This window comes from Danio aesculapii, chromosome 18, assembly GCF_903798145.1.
Source record: "Danio aesculapii chromosome 18, fDanAes4.1, whole genome shotgun sequence".
Taxonomy (NCBI): Eukaryota; Metazoa; Chordata; class Actinopteri; order Cypriniformes; family Danionidae; genus Danio; species Danio aesculapii.
In genome coordinates this window covers 42,695,623-42,720,886 of record NC_079452.1, presented here as the reverse complement: position 1 = coordinate 42,720,886, position 25,264 = coordinate 42,695,623, and the positions used below count along the sequence as shown (strand labels likewise).

At 35.5% G+C, this 25,264-nt stretch overlaps 1 protein-coding gene across 1 annotated transcript in view; it reads right to left on the bottom strand.

The window, feature by feature from the left end:
- The window catches only part of itpr2 (inositol 1,4,5-trisphosphate receptor, type 2), a 176,602-nt gene that overhangs the window by 90,452 nt on the left and 60,886 nt on the right, over positions 1-25,264 (bottom strand). The window contains exons 23-37 of the mRNA XM_056478765.1: positions 22,822-22,942; positions 22,661-22,712; positions 22,378-22,546; positions 20,588-20,755; positions 19,694-19,783; positions 19,427-19,552; positions 17,221-17,343; positions 16,743-16,943; positions 14,597-14,839; positions 12,919-13,044; positions 12,648-12,776; positions 12,416-12,536; positions 9,770-9,948; positions 8,022-8,164; positions 7,216-7,324 (exon numbers count right to left, since the gene is read on the bottom strand). Coding sequence (XP_056334740.1) covers positions 7,216-7,324; positions 8,022-8,164; positions 9,770-9,948; positions 12,416-12,536; positions 12,648-12,776; positions 12,919-13,044; positions 14,597-14,839; positions 16,743-16,943; positions 17,221-17,343; positions 19,427-19,552; positions 19,694-19,783; positions 20,588-20,755; positions 22,378-22,546; positions 22,661-22,712; positions 22,822-22,942 — 2,100 coding nt within the window. The remainder of the gene's footprint in view (positions 1-7,215; positions 7,325-8,021; positions 8,165-9,769; positions 9,949-12,415; positions 12,537-12,647; positions 12,777-12,918; positions 13,045-14,596; positions 14,840-16,742; positions 16,944-17,220; positions 17,344-19,426; positions 19,553-19,693; positions 19,784-20,587; positions 20,756-22,377; positions 22,547-22,660; positions 22,713-22,821; positions 22,943-25,264) is intronic.

The window sequence follows — 25,264 nt, the reverse complement described above, 5'->3', positions numbered from 1 at the left end:
CGATCTGCTCAGGCTGGACCGCTGGTGACCGTGACAATAATAGAAGATGGACATTGTGAATAAATTTGTTTTGCAATAGCAAATAAAACTAATGTTTTCTTCAAGTTACTGTCACACAATGTAGTATCACCAACGCAATTTTTTTTATTTAGCCCTCAGATAACAAGCTAACTGTTAGCCTGCCAGCACAACAAGCTAGCCTTTAGCCTATACTAGCATATACTAGCCAGAAAAAGCTCTTTTTAAAGTCTACGTGAATCGAAAGCTGCAATGTTTTATTTTTTTTGTATTGTGACACAGTTTCCAGAGAAACAGAATATTAAGTTGCAAAAAAGTAGGCATGGATTGTTTTTTCCACTGCAAGTTGATTGGATGTAGTAAAGTAGGCATTTCATTCAGAAAGTTTGGGAAAAAGGTTTGGGGAGAGTTATTACAACCTAACAGACACCTCCTCCTTCCCACCATTTCTGTTTGATGTCAAAACTGGTAGTTGGAGGGGCGTGGTTAAATATGTTAGCCACGCCCAATTCCTAAAAATACATAATCTGAAAATTTAACTGGAAAAAGCAGAAAATGCATTTTCAGATTTAAATTAAAGATTAAATGGGCAAACAATTTTTGACATGCGCAGATGGATTATTCACCACAAAACTAGCAATGTGAGCTGACAAAATCATAGGGTTACTTTTAATTTCATGGGGAATTTAATCGTTTAGTCCCTTTATTCATCAGGGGTCGCCACAGTGGAAGGAACCGCCAACTTATCCAGCATATGTTTTACGCAGCAGATGCTCTTCCAGCTGCTACCCATCATTGGGAAACACCCATACACGTACACTACAGACAATTTAGCTTACCTAATTACCCTATAGGCAAGCATTTGGACTTGTGGGGGAAACCGGAGCACCTGGAGAAAACCCACATGAACACAAGGAGAACTTGCAAAATTTACACAGAAATGCCAACTGACCTAGTCGAGGCTCGAACCAGCGACCTTCTTGCTGCGAGGCAACAGCGCTACCCACTGCGCCACCCCTAAGAAATGATTACATTTTATTTTAGGATAAAATTTTACTTTATCAGCATTAAAGTTTTACAAGAAAAAGGACAGTTGGAAACGGCATGTTACAAGTTATTGCAAAGGTGTGGTGAGCTAACTTTTTTTTTAACACCATATAAACTTTAGAACAAAAATTATGTGCATAAATAAAACATTTATTTAAAAAAAAAAACACTTAAATATTCTATAAAAAACAATTGTTAATATCGTTTCCACACTAACTTCAACTCAAGTAACTCCACCCTTTCTGAAATCAAAAGTCAAGTGATTCCAAAAGCAACTACACACACTCCTGTGTCAAAAAAACCCCTGCAAAAACAAAGTATAAAATATGAAGACACACTGTCCACTTTGAAGCTTTGTGGTCAGAGTTCTCTGCTGTGAAAGTCTGGCCATTACCACATATCTAAAATTACAACAGAACAACAGCACCTGCTTGACATTTTAAGCATTTTGCACATTGTGTGCAGACACACGCTCACGTTCACCTCACCACGTCAACACAAGTGATCATGGGAGAGAGAGAGAGAGAAAGGCCAATTATATCTGCTCATGAGTCATGACCTGCTGCTCAGCAACCAAATCACCAAGTCAATGGCGAGGCAAAAAAAAAAAGTATGGCTTATTGCTTCAACAAGAGAAATCCAACCCCAAAAAAAAGAGAAAAAAAAAACAGATAAACAAGTGCTAAACGATGGGAGAAAGCGAGTGAGTGAGCGGGAGCGAGAACATGATGAGCCACGTGAGTTTGGCTCAGACACTGCAGGCCGGTTACGTAAACACCCCCCGCTCCGTCGCCTCATGGACTCAGCAGACGCCGCGCCTCTCCAATCCCTCCGCCTGCTGCTGCGCCACGCTTTTTTCTCTCCCCTCACATGGCTTCTCACATGCTCGCTCCCTCCCTCCTCCCCTCGTTCCCTCGCTCGCCCTCCTACTCTCTGTCTCTGCCGGCGGTCTGAGCCGAGCAGGCCTGAGTGAGACTGCAGCTCCACTCTCAGGGCAGGAGAAATACGGCAAAGCAGCCAAAGGCTGTGGAGAACGAGCGCTCCAAAATAAACACATACGGATGAGGAATTGTGCAAACTATTGCTTTTCTTGAGCAAGACACGCAACAAAGCTGAGTCACTTTTAAGGCCAGTTTTTATTAGAATGATAACTATACTGATACATCATATACAGTATACTAAATCAAAACAGCCTCATAATACCTTTTTGGCCACTCTTCTACTGTTTTTGAAATAAACTGAATCAACATTAGCTTGGGCTAAATAATGACACTCTTCTTCTATGTTTTATGTAGGGCTGTTAACATTTATTAAATTTGTTTTCATTCACTCTGGGGATAATTAGAGTCTTAATTTAGCCACAAGTTACTCTATGTTTCAGCAAATAGAATGATCTTTGGTGACAAATCTCATTTATACCCTTATTTACCTTATTTAGAAAAAATGCTTAAAAAATTTTTCAAAAACCCTGTGGGCAAATTTACTACTCTTTTGTTATGTTTGTGGCTGTTTTTACCCCATTGACTTCCATTATAACAGAATTTTCTGATTGCAAAGCCATGACACCATATTATTATGTATTCTTTATTGTTGGTGGTTTTCTCTCTTAAGAAGAGGTACTGTACATTTTTTTCTGTTGATCATCAGTTGCAGTGCAAAAAAGATTAGTTTCTGGCTTTGGGCTTTTAGTTTCTGGCTTTTGGCTGTGTGTGTGAGAGAGAGAAAGACCTTTGTGCACTTATCTTAAAATGTCTGAGAAAAAAAATCTAAATAAGCAGCTCAGCTCTCAGAACATACTACACATAGTAAGTGTATTTATGCACAAACAAACTACAATCTGCTGATTTACTCCATAGAACTCCATACAAAAGCAAAAAAATTTTTTTGGCACTGGCCTATCTAAAGGGTTAATGGTACCAACTGAGGATCGAGAGTAAAAATGAGAGATTTGACCTCTTCCCAACAGGAAAAAAACACCAATAATCAACAATACATGCATTATTTGTTGTCAAGGCTTTGCGATCAAAAAATGTCATTATAATGGAAGTCAATGGGGCAAAAACAGCCACCAACATAACAAAAGAGCAGTCTATTAGAACAATACACAAGGGTTCATATGTGATGAACTTTATAGCCCTTGAACACAGAAAAGATTTGTGTACTTGCTTAATGCTGATCACAACTAAAAAGACACCAATGCGAAAGTTCACATCAACGTGCAAAATACCAGCCGGAAAAGCATCAATTCAAAAAAGAAATGTCTTATTGTCAATGTTGTTGGACATGCTGCATTAAATACTGTCTGACTATTGAGACTGATGCTTATGTCTGAATCAGCTGAAGATACAATAAACACAACTTGGCAGAACTTAAGCACAAAATGGTCAAGGCAAGCACACATTCCTAATGACGAAGAAGATGCTCTGAGGCTGCTGCTACTGAACTATCCATGTATTGTTTGGTAACCACCAGACAACATGTGAACATTTATAACAAGCTCGTCTTCTTCTGCATGACAAATGAGTGTTAAGGCTACCTCTGCGTCAAGCACACGTGTATGGTCTGGCGCAGCCTTCGCGGGGTCACATAGCCCTCACTGTGGCTGACGCACACCTCTCAAAAAACTCAACTACGCGTCGCAACAACGCGTATCGCAAGCTCTGTGATTGGTCAGCTTAGTAGCAGTGACGAGTGTGAGCGGTGCTGAGACCCGCAAGCCCAATGGATCAATTGTTTACAAGTGTCGAGTCCCGTGAAGGAGCTCCAGATGAAAACTTTTGTTTTGTGTTTATCTTATGATTAAAGTTGTTGCACGTCTGCCGGTTCCCGCCTCTGAATCAGTGAGTTTTGGCTACTTGTAGCATTCAGAAAAAACAAAACACCAGCGAAGAGGACTACACACTACACAGAGGAACATAAATCATACTGCCAGCTAGCGCTTCAGAAGTGTTATTGCAGAGCAACACAAACCTCAAGCAGAAGTATAAATGCACAACTATGTGCATGGCCTGTATCGTGGGGTCATGCCGATAGAAGTGTAAAGCTGCGCAGCGCCACCTTATGTACCAGTGTATTCTGTTTTTCACTGAGTGCTGTCTACTGTCAGGAAGTGATCTTGCAAGTTAATTTTGCTCATCACCAATGAAAATTGCTTGAATGCAGAAATTTATCTTGAAAAAAAATTCTGAGACAAACGCAAGTCGCAGTTGAAGTCTGAACTGCAAAGCTGCGACCCTTTTTTCTGCATTGTGATGCAGTTCCTAGAGAAACTATATATTAAGTCAGAATCAGTAGGCGTGGCTTGTTTTTTCTACTGCAAGCTGATTGGATGAAGTAAAGTAGGCATTTTATTCAGAAAGATAAGGTAAAAAGGGTTTTGGTAGAAATACAGTTGCTGTTTCTGTGTGAAGTTTGCATGTTTTCCCCATGTTGGCGTGGGTTTCCTCCGGGTGGTCCGATTTCCCCCACAGTCCAAACACATGCGCAATAAGTGAATTGAATAAACTAAATTGTCTGTAGTTTATGAGTGTGTGTGAATGAGTGTGTATGGATGTTTCCCAAAACTGGGTTGCAGCTGGATAGGCATTCGCTGCATAAAACATATTCTGGAATAGTTGTCAGTTCATTCTACTGTGGTGTTCTCTGAAATAGAGACTAAGCTGAAGGAAAATGAATGAAGGAATGGAGTACAAAAAAAGTATACCAAGTGTTTTACATTGCATCCAAGTCTGCTAGCTGTGATGTCATAACGACCATGATGTCATTAATAATGTTTATAATGCAACAGCTGGAACAGAATCTGTCCTTTATTCCTTGTTTCCTCTACTCTTCCTTGTCCTCAAGTTTCTCTCGCCCTTTTCTTTTCCCCCCTCGGTGTGTAAGGCTGTAGTCAGCTCTCTGCAGTATTGATTTGTGGTGCTGGGTGATTTGGCTACTTGCTCGAGCACTGTGAGCGTGTCCTCATGTGCCTTTGCTTATGTAACAGCGCGGGACTCTTTCTCTGCTGAATGCTGATTAACTGTCTGGAGCTTTAGGACTCCCAGCATTCACCCTGCCACAGATGCCAACAACACTGCAGAGGAGCGAGAGCTGCACTTCACTTTGTGCACACACACATACACACTCTTCACAAACTGAAAAGAGGGGTCACTAGGTTCACATTGTTTGATTTTGGAACTAGCGCCCTCTTCTGGTGGCTGCTGACATGGCAAAAACATTCCCTAGAGGCATTAGAGCAGGTGCATTTCTGATCTATATACCATATACTGCTGTAGTTAGTGGCAGGGTGTTTTAGAAACACATCTGTATATACCTCAGACAAAAAATTATATAGGATTTTTTTTTTTTGCAATGTTTCTGAAAGTCTATTTATTTGCTGCATTTATTTGATCATAAATACAGTAAAACATGTAATGCTGTGTATTATTACAATCAGAAAATTTGTATTTCTATGTTGACTTGAGAAAACCCAGCCTAAAAGCCTCCATGGTTTTTAGCCTTCTTGTTAGAGCAACCAACTCTCATGCGGAAGGCCGCCGGCTCAATCCCAGCTCAGAGCGGGTTGGGTGGTGTAGGACCAGCGGGGGTACAATAGCCAGGGTGTTCTGTGCACTTGTAAGGCAGATTCTAGGATATTCTGTGGTTACTAGAATATTATTTGGGGTTGCTAGGATGTCTCTTAGGGTTGCTAGGATACTCTTGTTGCTGCTAGGTTGTTCTGGATAGTGGCTAGACAGTATTTTAAAAATTAGATCAAGAATCTTGGTGTGATTCTGAAGTCAGATCTGAGTTTCAGTAGTCATGTCAAAGCAGTAACTAAACCAGCATACTATCGTCTCAAAAACATTGCAAGAATTAAATGCTTTGTTACCAGTGAAGACTTAGAGAAACCTGTTCATGTTTTTATCAACAACAGGGTGGATTATTGTAATTGACTCCACTGGCCTTCTCAAAAAGACAATCAGACAGCTGCAGCTGATCCAGAACACAACATCCAGGATTCTAACCAGAACCAGAAAATCCGAGCATACATCACACCTGTCATCGGGTCTTTACACTGGCTCCCAGTTACATTCAGAATAGATTTTAAAGTATTATTACTTGTGTATAAAATCACTAAATGTCCTAGGACCTCAATACATTACAGATATGCTGACTGAATACAAACCTAATAGACCACTCAGATCTTTAGGATCAAATAAATTAGAAATCAAATTTAGTCAAAGCAGGGTGAATCCACCTTCAGCTACTGCGCCCCTCGCTGCTGGAATCAGCTTCCAGTAATGATCAGATGTGCTCCAACATTAGGCACATTCAAATCAAGACTTAAAACACATCTGTTCAGCTGTGCCTTTACTGAATGAGCACTGTGCTACGTCCGACAGACCGCACTATTACTGTATGTGTTTCTTTTCCTTTTCATTCTTTTAAAACCTGTTTAACACATTTTAATCTGTTTTTAATCTTTATTCTTGTTTTTATTTTCTTATACTTGTTTCCTTTATTACTGTTTATGTAAAGCACTTTAAATTACCATCAAGTATGAAATGTGCTACATAAAATAAACTTGCCTTGCCTACTATGAGTGTGTCTCAATCCACACCCTAACTCCCGAGGTCATTCATCAGTAGCTAAGTTTTTAAAAGTACACTAAAGCTAAATAAATTGATCGTTTCATATATCAGCAATATTTCAACTATTAAACAATTTAGATAATTCCTAACCTAGCTATGTTCGTTCATGTTAAAAATAAGTAAACAACAGATTGTTTTTAGAACATCGGCTCTCATTTCTCATTACATTTGATGATTTTGCTCAAATGATTCATATTTCATGTTTCCAAACTCCTGTTAAGGGTGCATAATGCATATAGGCATTATGCTTTCTTAACCATTTAAAATGTATCAATGGTGTACATTTTATAAACACGTCAATCCTAGCAAAAATGTCATCCTACCCACACTGAACTGAATTAAACTGAATTTTAACTTACTAGAATTTTTATTTAACAGAACTTCTATGTTAAGCTGCTTCGACACAAACTACACTGTAAAACCGCTATAGAAATAAATAAACAAACAAACAAACAAATAGACAAAGCAGAAAGGAGAGACTAATAAAAAGCCAGATCAAGGTTGCCATCATGCTTACCTTCTCATCAAACATCTCTCTCCTATCCAGCATCTCTCGTAGAGTCTGTAGGATCTTGATGCACAACTTCTCCTCTTTCTCCATTAGTTTCTTGGTGTGTTTGATGAGCCTGAGAAAAGATAATATATAACACAAAACTTACACTAAAAAAGGGGAGATTTTTGTGAAAACCATTTACTTTTAGAGTTCTTTTGTGACAACGTAATCCTTCATCAGCACTGTGGATCAATTTAAAATATCTACGCAGAATAAATATAAAACGATATAAACAAAAGATCTAACCTAACATTTTTACTGTCTGCAAACTTTTAAATGGAAGAAAATGTACATATTTGAAATCTGTAAATGAAATCAATTGAATTGCAAGCCCAAAGAAGCTAAGACAAGTATGTGACAATAAAACAGGAAATGTATTGCGATTCCAGAAGCATATCTTACTCAGTCTCAGGTAATAGCTTATATTAGATACTCAAACCCCAGGCACATTGGCAACCAATGCATTTTATAGATCATATATGATGCTGCCGACACACTAAATCACCAAACAATCAGTTCTGACACACATAAACAAACATAACCATATTCTCAATTATACTTGCATCGCAGTTTACATTTTTTAAAGCCATAAACACTTAGTTAAGTATGTTGGTGATGTAAATGTTTAGAGATGCAGCAGAAACTCTAAGGAATTTATAATGTCATACCTATATACGTGGCTATTTTTACCACTGCCACTGGACCCATTTAATATATTCATTGCAGATGACGCACGGTTTTAATTTGTTTGATGTAGGTGTGTGTCTCACTTAGATAAGAAGGCTCCGTCTTCAGTGCGCAGCTGAGCAGACTCAGGAAACAGCATCTCTGGGCTGTGCAGCACGTCTACTAATACTGAAAACTCTGCCTGCACTCGTGGATTAAACTGGTCCTCCAGATACGAAACAACCCCCTAAAACATTTAAATGATTTCAGATTAAATATAACACACAAAAAAGTATTAAAATACAAAAGCACAATAATCATGTGAGTACATATGGTATATATTATCATCTGTTCATATCAGATATTGATAGGAGCTAGTGGTGAAAATGGGACCTAAAATGGAAATTTGGGGCAATGCTGAAAACCGATAATATGGACTTTTTGAGAAAAACTGACAACCGATAATATGAAACGCTTGAGTGATACTGATTACTGTCAATATAGAATTTTTGGGTAATACAGATGACTGATAATAGGACAATTTTGGGCGCCACTAATATCCAATAACAAAAATTTGGGGTTATACTGATAATCAATAACGAATTTTTGGGTAATACAGATAACTGATAATAGGACAATTTTGGGTGCCACTGATATTCAATAACAGAAATTTGGGGTGATACTGATAATCAATAACGAAATTTTGGGTGATACTTATAACTGATAATATGGAAATTTTGGGAGATTCTGACAACCAATAACATGGAAATATTTTGAGATACTGATTAACGATAATATGAACATTTTGGGTGATACTGATAACCAATAACATGAAATGTTTTTGCATGATACTGATAATCAATAAGAAAAATTTGGGTGATACTCATAACATCAAAATTTTGGCTAATACTGATAACCGATAATATGTAAATATGGGGTGATACTTATAACCGATAATATGGAAACTTTAGGAGATACTGACTGCGAATAACATGAAATTTTTTTTATGATACTGATAATCAATAAGGAAATTTTGGGAGATACTTCTAATCGATAACATGAAAATCTTGGGTGATACTGATAAACAATAACATCGAAATTTTGGGAGGTACTGATAACCAATAACATAGAAATTTTGGGTGATACTGATAGCAAGGAAATTTTGGGTGACACTGATAACTGATAACATGCAAATTTTGGGGGATAGTGATAAGAGTGATAGTGATAAGAGATTATATGGACATTTTTGGTGATTGGGTGAACTTTGTGACACAGAGCTCAATGTTTTTTTAAAAAAGCTAAAAACACAGCCAATAACTGCAATGCCTGCCTCCAATTTTATTTCTGATTGTTCCACTGCATTGGAAATGAAACCAATGACCAGCACTGCATGTAAAGGTTTTTAATTCTAATTCTAATATCTAATAAAAAATAATTAAAAAAAACATGCAGTGCTCATATGCACCCCACTTCAAAAGATGCAGTATGTGAGTGTAACATGCATGCAAGTCCATCAAGCAGGTTTACATTGAAAAACAATGCAAAAATAGCACACTGGAATGCGTATTCTGTGTGAAAGAAGTTTTTGCAGCTACAAAAACAACTGTTCACTTTTTATGATTGCCAGTGTTTCTTTTGTAAATCCTCTGGTAGTTTTTTAATGCCAAAAGAGGATTTGATGCCAACCAAGATGGACAGTCTTTAAATTACAGTTGGCAACACATGCTGACAAAGATAACTCACTGATTCAATGAAACCTGACAAAGTGTCTGTTGCCATTTGTCGTGATCTGTCAGTGGAGTGCTATTCGGCCTTATAAGTGACAGTTTTGTTTCTGATGGTGACACCTTACCTGTAGTTTTTCAATGATCTTGTAATCATGTGCTCCAAAGGGCTCCTTGCGGGGTCGTCCACGGGCTGACAGCCTCCAGTCTTTAACCGCGCGCTGCACCATGCTGGTGTGTGTCTTCAGTGACAACGCGTTGACCTGACCGTCCAGGTCCACTGGAATGGGAATGGCTCGACTCTTAGCTAAGAGAAGTTACAGAAAGGACGGCTCTTGTAAATACACAAATATTCCATAAAGTAGCTTACTGCAATTGACTGAACCAAAAAAATGCTTATCCCGTTGTTTAGCAATTTCTACATTTCTTTATTTATTTATGATGCACTTTTAATAGCATGTTTCACTTCTTGTGGTGATATTTCTGAAAATATAGCAATAATTATTATTGTTAGTTAACTATATATATATATATATATATATATATATATATATATATATATATATATATATATATATATATATATATATATATATATATTATATATATTACTATTTGTAATTAGGTAATTACCTTTGTAATAAGGCAAGTTATTGTATAACGATGGTTTGTTCTGTCGAAAAAAAAATATAGCTTAAAGGGGCTAATAATTTTTTACCTTAAAATGTTGTTTAAAAAAATTTAACTACTGTGAAAATTTCCTTGCTCTGTAAAACATAATTTGGGAAATATTTAAAAAGGAAAAAAAATTCAAAGGGGGGCTAATAATTCTGAATTCAACTGTATATGTAAAACAATATTTCCCAGGAATATAAATTGTGAGTAGTTCTAGCTAGTTTTCATTCAGTATTTAACTAGTTTTGATTATCTTTATACTTTGCCACTTTGCCACTTTTTATATATATTTATTTATTTATTTTTTAATAAGTAATCAGAATAAGTAATGCTATTTCACTTTTACATAAATATGTTCATTATGCTAAACGATGATGGAGCATTATTTCACCCCTGTAGTATTTTGATATTTTCTTTTCACAAATATTATCTGAAACATTACTTTCATTTATTATTCTTTTAATGTCTACATATAAAAAAAAAAATCAACCATCTTGGACATTTCATTTTACTGCAGGTACCAAATTGGCATGTCTCACCTTTGCAAATATTAATTTATTATTAGGATACCTTTAATAATTATTTAGGTTGACAATTTCCTTTACCATAAGTTCTGTTATTTAATTAAAGGATCATAACACCAATTGTTTTTTATTTTAAGTAGCATGGCCAGTATACAGTTGAAGTCAGAACTAATAGCACTCCTGTATAACTTTTTTCCCAATTATTGTTTAATGGAAAGATTTTTTTCAACAAATTTCTAAACACAATAGTTTTAATAACTAATATCTTGTATCTTTGCCATGATAACAGTACATAATATTTTACTAAATCTTTTTTAAACACTTCTATACAGCTTAAAGTGACATTTAAAGGCTTAACTAGGTTAATTAGGCTAACTAGGCAAGTCAGGGTAATTAGAGAAGTTTTTGTATAACGTTGGCTTGTTCTGTAGACGAACAAAAAAAATAATAACTTGAGGGTGCTACTAATATTGACCCTAAAATGGGTTTTAAAAAATTAAAAACTGCTTTTATTCTATCCGAAATAAAACAAATAAGACTTCCTCCAGAAGAAAAAAAATTATAGAAAAAACTGTGACAACCTGGTAAACATTTACTTGAGAAAAAGAATAAATATTGCACAGGAGGGCTAATAATTTTGCCCTCAACAGTATACTGTATACACTCACCGGCCACTTTATTAGGTACACCTCTCCAACTGCTTATTAGCGCAAATTTCTTATCAGCCAATCACATAGCAGCAACTGCCATGCGGACTGCTGCAGTTCAAACAGAGCATCAGAATGGAAAAGAAAGGTGATTTAAGTGACATTGAACGTGGCATGATTGTTGGTGCCAGACGGGCTGGTCTGAGTATTTCATAAACTGCTGATCTACTGGGATTTTCACACACAACCATCTCCAGAGTTTACAAAGAACGGTCCGAAAAAGAGAAAATATCCAGTAAGTTCTGTGGGCGCAGATGCCTTGCTTATGCCAGAAGTCAGAGGAGAATGGCCAGACTGGTTGGAGCTTACAGAAAGGCAACAGTAACTCAAATAACCACTCGTTACAACCGAGGTATGCCTAAGAGCATCTCTGAACACACATTATGTCCAACCTTGAGGCGGATGGGCTACAGCAGCAGAAGACTACACCGGGTGCCACTTCTGTCAGCTAAGAACAGTAAACTGAGGCTTTAATTCGCACAGGCATACCAAAATTGGACAATAGAAGATTGGAAAAAAGTTGCCTGGTCTGATGAGTCTCAATTTCTGCTGCAACATTCAGATGGTAGGGTCAGAATTTGGCATCAACAACATGAAAGCATGGATCCATCCTGCCTCGTATCATCGGTTCATTAAGGCAGCTCTGGCAAAAAGGGGCAAAAAAGCAAAAGGGGGTCCAACCCAGAACTAGTAAGGTGTACCTAATAAAGTGGCCGGATTTTAATTCAACTAAAAAGTCAACATAATTTTCTTAGTTATGGCTAAACTGGCAAATACTTAAATTCATTACAAATACATTTACTTGACCATGTAAACCAAATCCTTCATCATACGATTAAGAAACAACTCTACCAGTCATCAAACCTACCAACATCAGCAAGTGTTTTAATGCAGCCCTCAATGTTGGTCTTCTGCAGGGAGTTGAGCCACGTGCAGTTATAGAGTCTACAGGCTGACTGCAGCAACTTTATAAAAGTCGCTTGATGAGCCTGAAGAAAAAAAACAATAAAAACAATTCAGTCAACCAGCATGAGCAACACAATAAGAGTGATTCATAGAAGACAAATGCATCTCCACGTCATTGAACTTTCTGGCTCTACCTGCAGTTTAGAGTTGCTGACAGAAAACTGGGAGCCGAAGAAGCCCTTGACAATGGCCATGATGGTATCAGTGACGTATTTTTCAAGGCTTGTGTCTGCATTTTTCCTGTCTGTGGGGCCAATAGACACCTACAAGAACGAAAACATCATCATCAGCGTTCAGGATGTTCAGCACCCACATAAAGCACAGATCAGTCACAGATGAACAATGACCTGTATGTTATATGGCTCAGATTGCGAGGGAGGGAAATGGAGAAGCGGTTAAACTCACAGTGGCCATGTCTACCAGGAAACTGTCAAAGAGGTTCCAAATGTGATCGCTGGTGTAGATCTCCTTCATCTCCACCTCAGTGTCCACATAGCAGTGGTTGACGAAATTTACGTAGGCTATTTTCACCTGAAAAAATTGTGAGAGCTGTGATCAAAAAAGTGATGCAACTTGAAGTTTTTTGTTTTCTATGCATGTACTACAGTTAAATACCATGGTGTACATTGTATTACAGTTAAATACCATGGTATACATTGTATTAAATAACCATTAATTAATAGTTTTCTGCATTTTATAATCAATTAGGGTTTTCCTTTTATTTATAGCTAGATTGACAAGTAACATTTAAAAAAAATTATGCAATTTTTTCAATGAAAATTATCTAAATTATTTGTTTTTTCTATTAATAATTTGAAAATTATATTGTGTCTTTTCTTTTGCTCTGCAAGGGAATTAATTACTGTGAAATAACGTGAATGTTCTACTCTGTTACTCTCAGCATCATAAATCTTCAGAAATCATTCTAATATGCAATAAGCAATAATATATATGTTCTCTGATGAAGTGAACATATATAACAGCAGCATTACTTCAAAATAGAAGACATTTATAACAATATAAAAGACTTTACGATCAATTCTCAGAACTCCTTTCTGAATAACCACAGCCATATCACCCTGCAGCCCAAGATCGGTTACTCACTGAAGCTAAGCAGGGCTGAGCCTGGTCAGTACCCTGGATGGGAAAACTAGGTTGCTGATGAAAGTGGCATTGGTGATGCCAGCAGGGAGCACTCAACTTGCTGTCTCTGTGAATCCTAATGCCCCAATAAAGTGAAGGGGACGCTATAAATGTCAGTGAGTGTTGTCTTTCGGATGAGACTTTAAGGTGGATGCTGTACACTGGTGGTAGTGTGGAGAGCGGATGAAGATCTTTTGTTAATTTGCTGCCGTTTATTGTAATTGCATGCGTTTTCTTAAATTGTATCACATTAGGATCTCTCAGCCACTGAATCAATCACATGACAGCAGCTTATATAAAAAAAAAATCCCTGATTTTCCAGGTTGGCTATTAAAGCCTGTACACTGATATTTATGTGAAAGACAATTAACCTGTAATATATACTTTGTTCTCTTTCCATTATCAAATACATTTCGATTTGTGCTCAGCATAAATGAGCACACCCATTTTGAAAGTGAATATTTGTATCCATTTCTCAGTGAATATAGACAATAAATTTTGGTGCATTTCATTTAACAGTTATAGCCATTAAAATAAGAGTGTGGTCACCAAACATCTTTAGGAACAGAAGGCTAATACATTTCAATTTAATTTAGGTAAAAAAAAATAAAAATATAAATAAATATTTATTTTTTTTCATTATTTTTTTTTATTATATTTATTATTTTATTCTATAACAATAATTAGGATGTACTTATTTTTGGACTGTGATCTTAAGCTTTTTTGTTAGATTAGTTCCAGTCTGGATCTAATCTAATGTACTTTATATACATAAATTTATTATTGATTACCATCTCATAGAAATTATTAATTTAAATAAGAGATCGGTGAGGGGTGTACTTATTTATGCTGTCACTGTAACTCATAAAAAGCATGACCACACCAGCCCTACTGCTTTGAAAACCTGAGATCACTGAGGTTAGAGTTAATGTTGTGTCACCTCTGGAGTGCAGCCGTCATGCGTGACCACATTGACGATGTCATCGAGCGGCAGGAGCGAGTTGCACTTGAGCTCAGTGTCCACGTTTTTGCCCTCGGTGCAGGCGGCCAGCAGCTCCACCAGGGTGATGTGATACATCAGAGCCCCCGTCTCATCCAGCCCTGAACACATCATGCTTTGCAGAGCAGGGAACGAGGCTCGGTCATTATAAAACACCAGCACGTCTTCTCCACCATTCACCAGCTACAGTACAAGAACAACACACAGGCTCATTTACTTCTTCAGACAACGTATCAGTCAGTTAGTGGACTGGTGAAATGATTAATACTAAAATATTCTAAAAATGTATTCTATAAGAAAATACATGTTTTAGGAAACATATTCTTAAAATAATCTAAGAATTTCATTTAAGAAACTTATTCTTATGTAGTATTTTTAAATTATGAAATTTAAAATAACTACACTCAAAAAATATTAATTATTATAATATTAAGAATTTTTTAATGTTCAATCCACATACATTTGTTAAAAGTGTTAAGTTAACTTAATCTATTTGTGTTGGGACAACATGAATGAATTGTGTGGAACCCTGCATTTTTACTGTGTACATAATAAATGTACAAATATACTGAAAAGCTTTTAATTAAATTAATTATTCATTTTTCATATTGTTATTATTATTAATTCAATTATTAATTATGTCATTGGTAGTAATAATAATTCAATTATTATCTATCAATCTCCAATGTATTGAAAAAAATCTTTTAATTAATAATTATTTACTTGCCTTTATTCTTCAGTTATTGTTGTTATTATTAATTCATTATTATATTATTATTATTATTATTATTAATAATTCAAGTATTCGTCCACCTATCTATCTATCTATCTATCTTAAATGTATTAAAAATAATAATTAAATTAATAATTATTCATTTGTCTTCATTATTCAGTTCTTGTTGTTGTTATTAATTCAATCATTTAATTATTGTTATTAATAATTCAATTATTGTTATTAACAATTCAATTATTAATCCATCCATCCATCCATCCATCTCAAATGTATTGAAAAAACTATTAATAATTAATCAATTGTCTTCATTATTTAAGTATTGCTATTATAATTAATTCAATTATTAAATTATTGTAATTAGTAATTCAATTATTAATCTATCCATCCATCCATCCATCCGTCTTAAATGTATTGATTTTTTTTCATAATAATTATTTATTTGTCTTCACTATTAAATTATTATTATTATTAATAATTAATCTATCTATCTATCTATCTATCTATCTATCTATCTATCTATCTATCTATCTATCTAGAAACTAGTATATTTTATACTAGTTTATCAAATCAATTATTGCATAATAACTATTCTATTATTTCCACATATATCTAAATATAAAAATATTTGCTAAATGTATTGCTATCATTTAGCCAATTTTGATTTAAAATGAATAATTTCTTTTTACCACAAGTCAATATATTTCAGAATACTAACAGTACAATAAATGTCCTCAAAACGTGCCGAAAACTTTCATTTGCAATTTTAAATAATATAATTTATATAATAATTATAATGGGGTATATGCACACAGACTTTTAATTTAAGTCAGCCAGCCCCAGTACTTCTGGTTATTTGTCATCCCATACAAAATCGCTGTGTTTAAGATCTGATTTCTTTAAAAAAAACAGCAATCTTTATTGTCTGGCTGAGATATGATATATAAAGTGGGTCTATAAATATGGAAATTAATTTTACCCCAGTATTTTAAATAGTTTCTGCACTAGCCTGCTGCTACTGAAAGTGCCTGCCTTTAAACAGGTTTTCGTTTCTTTTTTTACTTTAACAACCAAATAAATGCTTAAGTCTATTTAACTGAATGTATTTTAATTACATTACATCAATGCTGTAAAAAGAACCTCATGAAGTAAAAAAAAGTCACATAAAGCTTTCACCAGAAGTTCATCATTGGCTGAAAAACACAAGCTGTACATACAGCCCATTATTATTATAATATTTTTATTACTTAAAATACTTAATACTTAAATACTTAAACTGTGCATTACGGACACTGCAAAAGTTTACTTCAGTGCTTAATGAAGTTATGTGCATTTCAAACTCAATATCCTTCTCACCTCGTTCATGACTTTGCACTGACATTCCTTCACGTACTTGCCATCGGCTTTAACGATGGTCTGCAGGAAGCGCAGGTACTGAACATGGCGGCCGTGCGTCTCAATGCAGTGCACGAAGTGATGCACCACGCGGTCACTGATCTCATTGCACAGGTGATAGTTGTTCATGAAGATGTAGCACATGGTCTTCGCCTCCAGAAGCTGCAAAGACAATAATCAAACCAAACAGGATCAGAATCCCCTCTGAAAACCAAACAAATCTATTATTCATTTCAAGGACATGTAATGCTCATTAACAGTGTTCAATAATTGATCAGCTCAAATGACTGCTGTAGCAAAATAACAGAGTATGGCGCTAGCAATGCCAAGGTTGTGGGTTCAATTCCTACATAAAGCAACAATTGATGAAATATGTAGCTTAAATGCAAAGATAAGTCGCTTTGGATAATGCATACATGTAAATGTAAATGAAACTCACCCCTGGTGTGAGGAAGAGGTTGAGATGTTTGTGTAGAAGTGCCTGGTTTTGAACGTTGTCTTTGCAGAAATACTGAAGGAAAGTGTGGGCTAGAGTCATGATCTCGTCCATTTTTTCGTCCCCCTGATGATGAAGAAGAAAGAGTTTTATTGTCATGACTGCAGCCATTTCACCACAATAAATTCAAGAGTTCACATTTAGCTGATGATTGATAAAGCCTGTTTGGAATGCTGTCCCGGGAGAGAGCCCAGAGCTTATAAGACAATCGAGCCCTGAGCTTATAAGACAATCGAGCCCTGGGCTCCCTCCCATTAGCATGGTGAGAGGGGAGTTTAAGCTCAGGTAGATCTCGATAAACTCCCCCGACTTGTTACTGGCTAAGGGGTCCCTAAGGGGACATGTATAGGGATGGATATAGAGGGATATAAAGCTCGACTATCATGCCAAATCGGAATGTTTGATTTATTTAGATCGCGTGATTTTGGACTGTAAGATGAAACCAGGGAACCCGAGAGAAACTCACGCCTGCATGGGAAGAACAAGCAAACTGCACAGAAATGTTGACTGGTTCAGTAGGGACTTTAACCAGTGACATTTCTGCTGTGAGGCAACAGTTCTAATCACTGGGTCGCCATGCCACCCAATCTAGAAAGTAGCGGGAGTAAAAGTGGGAGGGGGATTTTCAAGACAAAGATGCTGAGATAAGAAACTGGTTATTTATTGTGAGTTAGGAATCGTCTGATTGGTGAATGATGTGTTAGCTTATGCTGGACCAGCTGTGGACAATCAAAAGCATGTGATTCTCTTGAAACTAGGTTATAAATAAACTTTACTTCTAACGATACCTAGTTCAGCACAAAAATTTGTTTTATTTTTAGATTTTCAATGGAGAGACAGAAATTTCTCATATTTGATTAAAAATACCTTAATTTGTTCACCACAATGAAAAAGCCTTATGAGTTAAGAACAACATGAGCCTTATTCTGACTGCCAGATCAATTAAAATTTTAATGCATATCTCATTAATTGAGATCATACTTAGACAGCAAGATAAAAAAAAAACATTCTGATATTTTTGTTTTATTATGTGACCAGAATTTGCATAGATTTATTTTTCCTTCCATTAGACATTTTCACTTGGCACACAGTTAATGTAAATGCAGCTAGAGTGAACGCAGCTTAAGGGGACAGTTCATCCCCATCTCCTTTTAACTTTATCACCTATTACTTGCTCTTCACTTGACCCTTACCTGTACACTACATGACAAAAGTCTTTGCGTCTATCCCAGTTGTATGAGCAACAAATAATAACTTAACTTGTAGTTGATTGTTTGGAAAAGTGGCAGAAGGTAGATTTTCACATGAATCATCATTTGAGCTGCATCCTAATCAACACACATACTGCAGAGGACCTATAGGAACCCGCATGGACCCAAGATTCTCAGAGAAATCAGTCAAGTTTGGTGAAGGAAAAATCATGATTTGGGGTTATATTAAGTATGGGGGTGTGTAAAAGATCTGCAGAGTGGATGGCAACATCAACAGCCTGAGGTAAAGACATTTGTGCTGCCCATTAAATTACAAACTGCAGCATGACTTCATATTATATAGAGTACATTATTTCTGTTAAGTGACAAGACTTTTGTCTAAGCAAAGTCAGATCTTACTGTCCTAATTAAATAATAAAAAATCAAGGCATGATCATATTTTAAATGATAATGACCTCATATCTAGAGGTCTTTGCCTTTAATATAAGCCATTTCTGATACCAAATGACCGACTAGAAATTATTATTTGTTGTTCCTAAAACTTGGATAGGGGACAAGACTTTTGTCAGTGAGTGTAAAAGGTTTTTTTTTAAATATTTCTTCGAACAATATTTTGAAGAAGCTTGGTAAGCAGACCACTGATGGTATCCATTAACATCTATTGTAGGAAAAAAAATTTACAATGGAAATCAATGCAAACCATCAACTGCCAACATTACAATTTTTTTTTTTTACTTTTTCTGAAACAGTTCGATAATTAGTGGAGTGTGAATAAAGGGTAATAACATTTTTAGTTTTGGTGGAACTATCCCTTTTACTGACCGATTTTCATTTTTGCTGTAAAGTTTTTAACTTTGTTTTGAATTCATGACCAGATTTGTTAACCTATAAAAGACTGAATTGATCCTGTGAGCACTGCAGAACCAGCATCTCCTCACCTTCTCATAGGGGATCTGCAGCAGGTCCAGCACCACAGTGTGAGCCCCCATGTTCTTCAGCAACCGCTGCTGCTGCACGCGAGTCTTCTTAGCAGGAGAGCAGAGTTTACTGAGACTCAGCAGGATCTGACACAACACACACAACATCACAAAACAGCCATTACACACAGAGATTCATCTGCTGTACCTGCAGATATTTGTATTATTAAAGTTGTGTAATCATTGATATGCTTTTTTAAAAAAATTGTTTAGTAGACAAGTTCCCACCTCTTTGACTATCTTGTAGTTGTTGGCCTTGTTGCTGTCTATTTGAGGTTTAGTGTTGCCATCTTGCACTGGGCTCAAGATACCCGCTTCCTGTAAAGCAAATGAAAAAAAAAAAAAGATACAGCCAGATGTCACTACAGATATTGATTTTCTATGATGAATAATGATATAGATTTAAGAGTCTCAAAACATAAGCAGATCCATTGCATTTCTGTTTCAGTGGCATTTTAGTGTTATTTATTAATATTATATTATATTAATAAATATAATAGATGTTTTTATTGATATAATGAATTTTATAAATGATTTTTTAAGTTTTAGTTCTCATAATAATATCATATTACATAGATTTATCATATCAACTTTCAACTAATAAATGAATTCAATCTTAACGGTAATCAATATATTGCACCTAAATTGCAATAAAATTAGAAATGTTGCCTTGACAACGGAATGAAATAAAATAGTTGTAAAAATTGTAAAAGTCGAGTCATTATGGCTGGAAGGGCATCCACCGCATAAAACATATGTCAAGAGTAATTAGTGGTTCATTCCATTGTGGCGACTCCTGATAAATCCTGGACTAAGCCGAAGGATAATGAGTGCGTGAAGTGGAGTCATCTTCTGTATTTTCATTTCATTTAAGCTTCAATTAAAAATAAATAATTAGTTTAGTTTCAACTAACAACATAATTCGTCTGCTTTTGACACAACAATAACAAATCAATTACAAAGCATTATGCAAGAATGTTAGTTGAAATTAATTTATTAGGACCCAATTATTATTCAACCAAGCATATCAGTCTTACAAAATAATAATATAATAAATAATAAAAAAAAGCAAATCTGCTGAATTAGAAATTAACGGCACAGTATTTTTCCTGATGCATTCACCTCTAAATTCTGCTCTTTGTTTTGATTCTCAGCCATGTCTTCACTGCCGTAACCACCGCTCTTTTCCACCCACAGCTCTGATTTCTCCACTGTCAGACGCAGCTGATCCAGGCTCGCCTTAATCTTCTTATAATTCTCCACATCCTCCTCAGAAACCAGCAACTGGACCTGCAGAACCAACACCAGCATCCAATGCCTCTCATCAAAACTGTTCACCAGACCCTCAATACACCAGCAACAGTATGTTTCCATCCAAAGTTGCAAATTTACTTTATGCACAAAATTAAAATAATGTTTTAAGCATTTGCGAATAAAAGTTTCTGTGACGTGTTCAAGAAAATAAAAATCAGCACTTCCTTTGAATCTAGCAATATAAAAGAATGTTATAAAACAACTTCAGCTATATTTCCCTCCATAGTAAATAAGTTGCACCTCATTTTCGAGTTATCTTGCATTTGGAGGCCTTTGCTTGATGTTTGTGAAAACAATTTTTTTATATCAGTTTTAGGATATAGGTTTTCACATTAGTAAGTATTATTAAAATATAATATATAATTAAACATTAAAGCAGCGTGAGAGGAGATTGGATAACTAGATAACAAGTGAACCAATCAAATCATCTGCTGATCCAAAATTCACATGACTTTTCAACTTGCATCAAGTAAATAATTCAGCAAATGTGTTTTTATCATCTTTTTTCTGATTAAAGACTGATTACATACTTTTTATAATGTACACTTTTATACTTCATGCCAATCTTAATATCTCTATTTAGTGCTTTTTAATGCAATATTTAACCTTTTCACACGCAAGTTCTAAATACTCCTGCTGACCCCCCTGCATGACCATTATTTAGAACACATTGCTTTTCTATGGTGACACATCAAGATTATCTCAAGACACATCACGGACCTGATGATTTATGCATATCTTGTATTTGTTTCAAATTTTGTTGCAAATCTTAACAAACATTGTAATTAGATTGTGAAACATCTGATATTCTGATTCTCAAATATGTGGAAGAACATGCATTTCATCTTGTGAACAGCTTGAAGTTGCATTAAGTGTTTATCTTCAGAAACATTTTTTGTTATGCTGGTTGAAAGTCTCCTCAAATTCCAATAGTAATGATTAAAGTAAATGATCTAAATTTATTTATATGGGTTTTTTTTGGCCGAAGATTATGACTCAATCTGTTTGTCAACAACTGCATATTTGTTTATCTGCACACCCTGTTCACGCAGATAGATCTGTTATTTGCGCATACATGTGCAGCATAGCCACCTACAGCTGACAGAGAGTGACAGGCAAACTCAGCATCAACCTGACCTTCTTTCTGAAAGACAAACGTGGCCTTGTGTCCATGAAAAGAAAGACTGTTTTTGAAAGGGATTCTGGGAAAAATGCTAAATCAAAACTTTTCTAAACTTTTCCTGAATCAATGTCAGAGTTGCTTTTACATGCTGGAGGGGAATATGCAGTTCAAAACCACAATCTGAAGGATGACACCATGTTTGCAGTAGTTCATTTATACAGGTATGTTTTAAAACTACTTTAGTCATGCAAAGCTTATGTAGATTGAATGGGTGTGAAACATCTGGTGGTGGAAGATTGATTACTTTCAAGTTCATAAGGTACCTTTCACAGCATTGATAATGTAAATAAATCAGTTCGGCTTCAGGGACCAGCCAAGACTGATCAGACCAATTTTCGTACATGTGAAAGGGTTAAAAAAAATGCATAAATACTGGTTACTGATAATAAGTCAGCATCATAAGTGAAATCAAGACCTGTTTGAAGGCCTGCAGAACTTCAGATCTCTGGCTGAAGTGTTTAAAGATGAGCTGAAGAGAGCCAGAAACTAGGGGAGGATAGTCCTGCATGATGAGGTGAATGAGCACCCGCAGAAATGTCTGACCGCCTTCATCGTCGAGGTCAACTGGGCTTCTCTCTTTAGCACTGAGAACACAAAAAACACAAGGTCAGCACTCAGAGTCAGACTGAGTCAGGTTCAAATGCATTTAAAGATCAAACACAAACCAACAAACAAAAGGATAGTGATCATTTCCTCACCTTCCTGAAAACATATTCTCTGCTTTTTCTGCAATGTCCTCGATGTTAGGTTCTGGAAGGGACCACAGAAGTATTAAAACACAAACAAAGGCATTCATAAACTTCTCAGATGCATGGAAAAATTATTCAATGCTGGCATATGTCATTAAAATGTCTCTCACCTGCCATAACGGGAACCTCCGCCACTGAGGCAGAAGCATCCAAAGTGTGGTCACCAAACTCTTTTTTATAGATGGACAGCAGGTAGGTGATGCGGTAATCCAGACGCACATTCAGAATGAACTATGAAAGGAAAGATGAACTTCAGAAGGAAAATCTAAAAATCACAATAATATTTTACATGATCTCAAATTCTTGGGCTGTATGAGAATAATATAAACATATTTGGTAACATTTACTTGAAGAAGCTAATCATAAGATTGTCCTGACACCTTTACAAACATGACACGACATATGTCGTGAATATAAAGGAAATTTTATGCATGCAAGCATCATTGTCTCAGTGATGTCATTTTAAATGCAAAGATGTCATTCTTCCAGATGTCTGTGTTATTAAAAACTTGTCATGATAACTTCACATTACCAAGACAAAATAACTTGTCATAAATATGTCATAAACATGATTGTTATAAGGTCATTAAAAATGTTTCATGAATTTAAGATTTTCTTTTCAGTGAAACGAAGTTTCTCATACCTAAAATATCAAAAATTTCTCATTACAGTAAGTATCCATTTTCTGTCAAAAACAATATACCACTGTTATTAATATTTAAAGATATTTATTGATATTTTAATTACAAATTCAATATGATTCACTGATGTTCAGGTCAAGAAAAATATTAACGATGCAGCTGTTATAAAAACCATGAGACAATAATAATGTCCTCAGGATAAGAATGTTATATTGTCTTGATAATGTCAAGTTTACATAACAAAGAATCTGACAGGTTATGATATATTTGCTTTCGTCACGTTGTTATCACAAAGACATATCAAACAATCTCAGCATTTATAATGACATAACTTAAAGGCGCTGTATGTACGTTTTTGACTCTTCTAAAGCATCAAAATACCATAAAATGTTTGCAGATATTTAAGAAACATGGAACATTTAAGCGAACATTCTTGTTTATCTGAAAAACAATACTGAAGTTTTGTGCTCTGTCAATATTTTGCTTTGAAAATGTGTGTTACATGCCGGAATGCTGTCTTTGTTTTGGCTCTTTTAGCCCAATGCCACTTTAGCCATTTATATTTCAGAAGTCTGGGTTGCCTTCAGCCAGAATATGCACTCACTCACAAAATGGTAATGTTTATCATCTAATTAATACATATTAAACCTCTTTAATATTATTTAATGTAGATGCTGAATCACTATGTGTTGGTTTTGAGTCACAGTTCTAAAGTTCAATTTCAAACGATTTATTTTATTTTCAAGATCTGAGGTGAACTATCTGCTGCTGCTGCTGCTTTCAGTAAATGTAAAATGCCATTCGAACTCACACTGTTAGCATTTAACACTGAATTAAGCACATGAGGTGTAGCCGAGGTGATCATTGTCAATTTTTTCTGTTGTTCACCTGTGAGAAATAGAAGCCGTTTCTAATATATCTATTCAAGGTGATGGTTAGACAAAAACTCCTTTTAATATGGAGAATATTCCTTCTATCGCGTGCCGTTGCTTTTATATAGAACACGATTTAAATTAGCCTTTAGGCTCGGGACTCTGACCCTGTTGGTCATCTGTCAACCTGAGCTTGCGTTTGTTTGATACACAAATGCAATACCTAGTTCAACCACTGGGTGTCAAACTTGTATTCTGCACCTTGAACTAAATGGCAATGACAGTTGACAAAAGCACACACACACACACAAAAAAAAAAAATCTCATTTTCATGAGGTGCCATGTCATAATTATATAGGTTTCTTATAAAAAAATGCTTGAAGCATAGGTCTCAAACTCAATTACTGGAGGGCCACAGCTCTGCACAGTTTTGCTCCAACCCTAATTAAACACAGCTGATCCAACTAATCAAGGTGTTTAAGACTACTAGAGACTATTAAGCAGGTGTGAGTTGGAGGTGGTTGGAGCTAAATTGTGCAGAGCTGCGGCCCTCCAGGAATTGAGTTTTAGACCATAGCCTTAAAGTGTAAGACATTCTTTTTTTGTTGACAACAAAAACAAAACAATATCTTGCTGAGTGTGTTTTTGTGTTGGTGCCTGCTGATTTTGCCCCGATAAATACGAGTAAATGGTAAAATTAGTAAAACAGAGCAACAATTTTGTTAAAAATGACTAATTTATTTAGAAAACAAAAAATATATACAATATCAGTCAAAAGTTTGGGGTCAGTAGGATTTTTAAATGTTTTAAAATAAGCTTCTTCGTCTCACTATTTTTTAAAATCAAAAATACAGTACAAACTGTAAAATTGTGAAACGTTATTGCACTATAAAATACCTTCTCAAAAGTAGTTTATCATTTAATTTATTAATTTATTCCAGTGATTTTAATGATGAATTTTCAGCTTCATTACTCCAGTCTTCAGAGTCACATGAGCCTTCAGAAATCCCTCAAATAATAATTATTATCATTGTTATTAT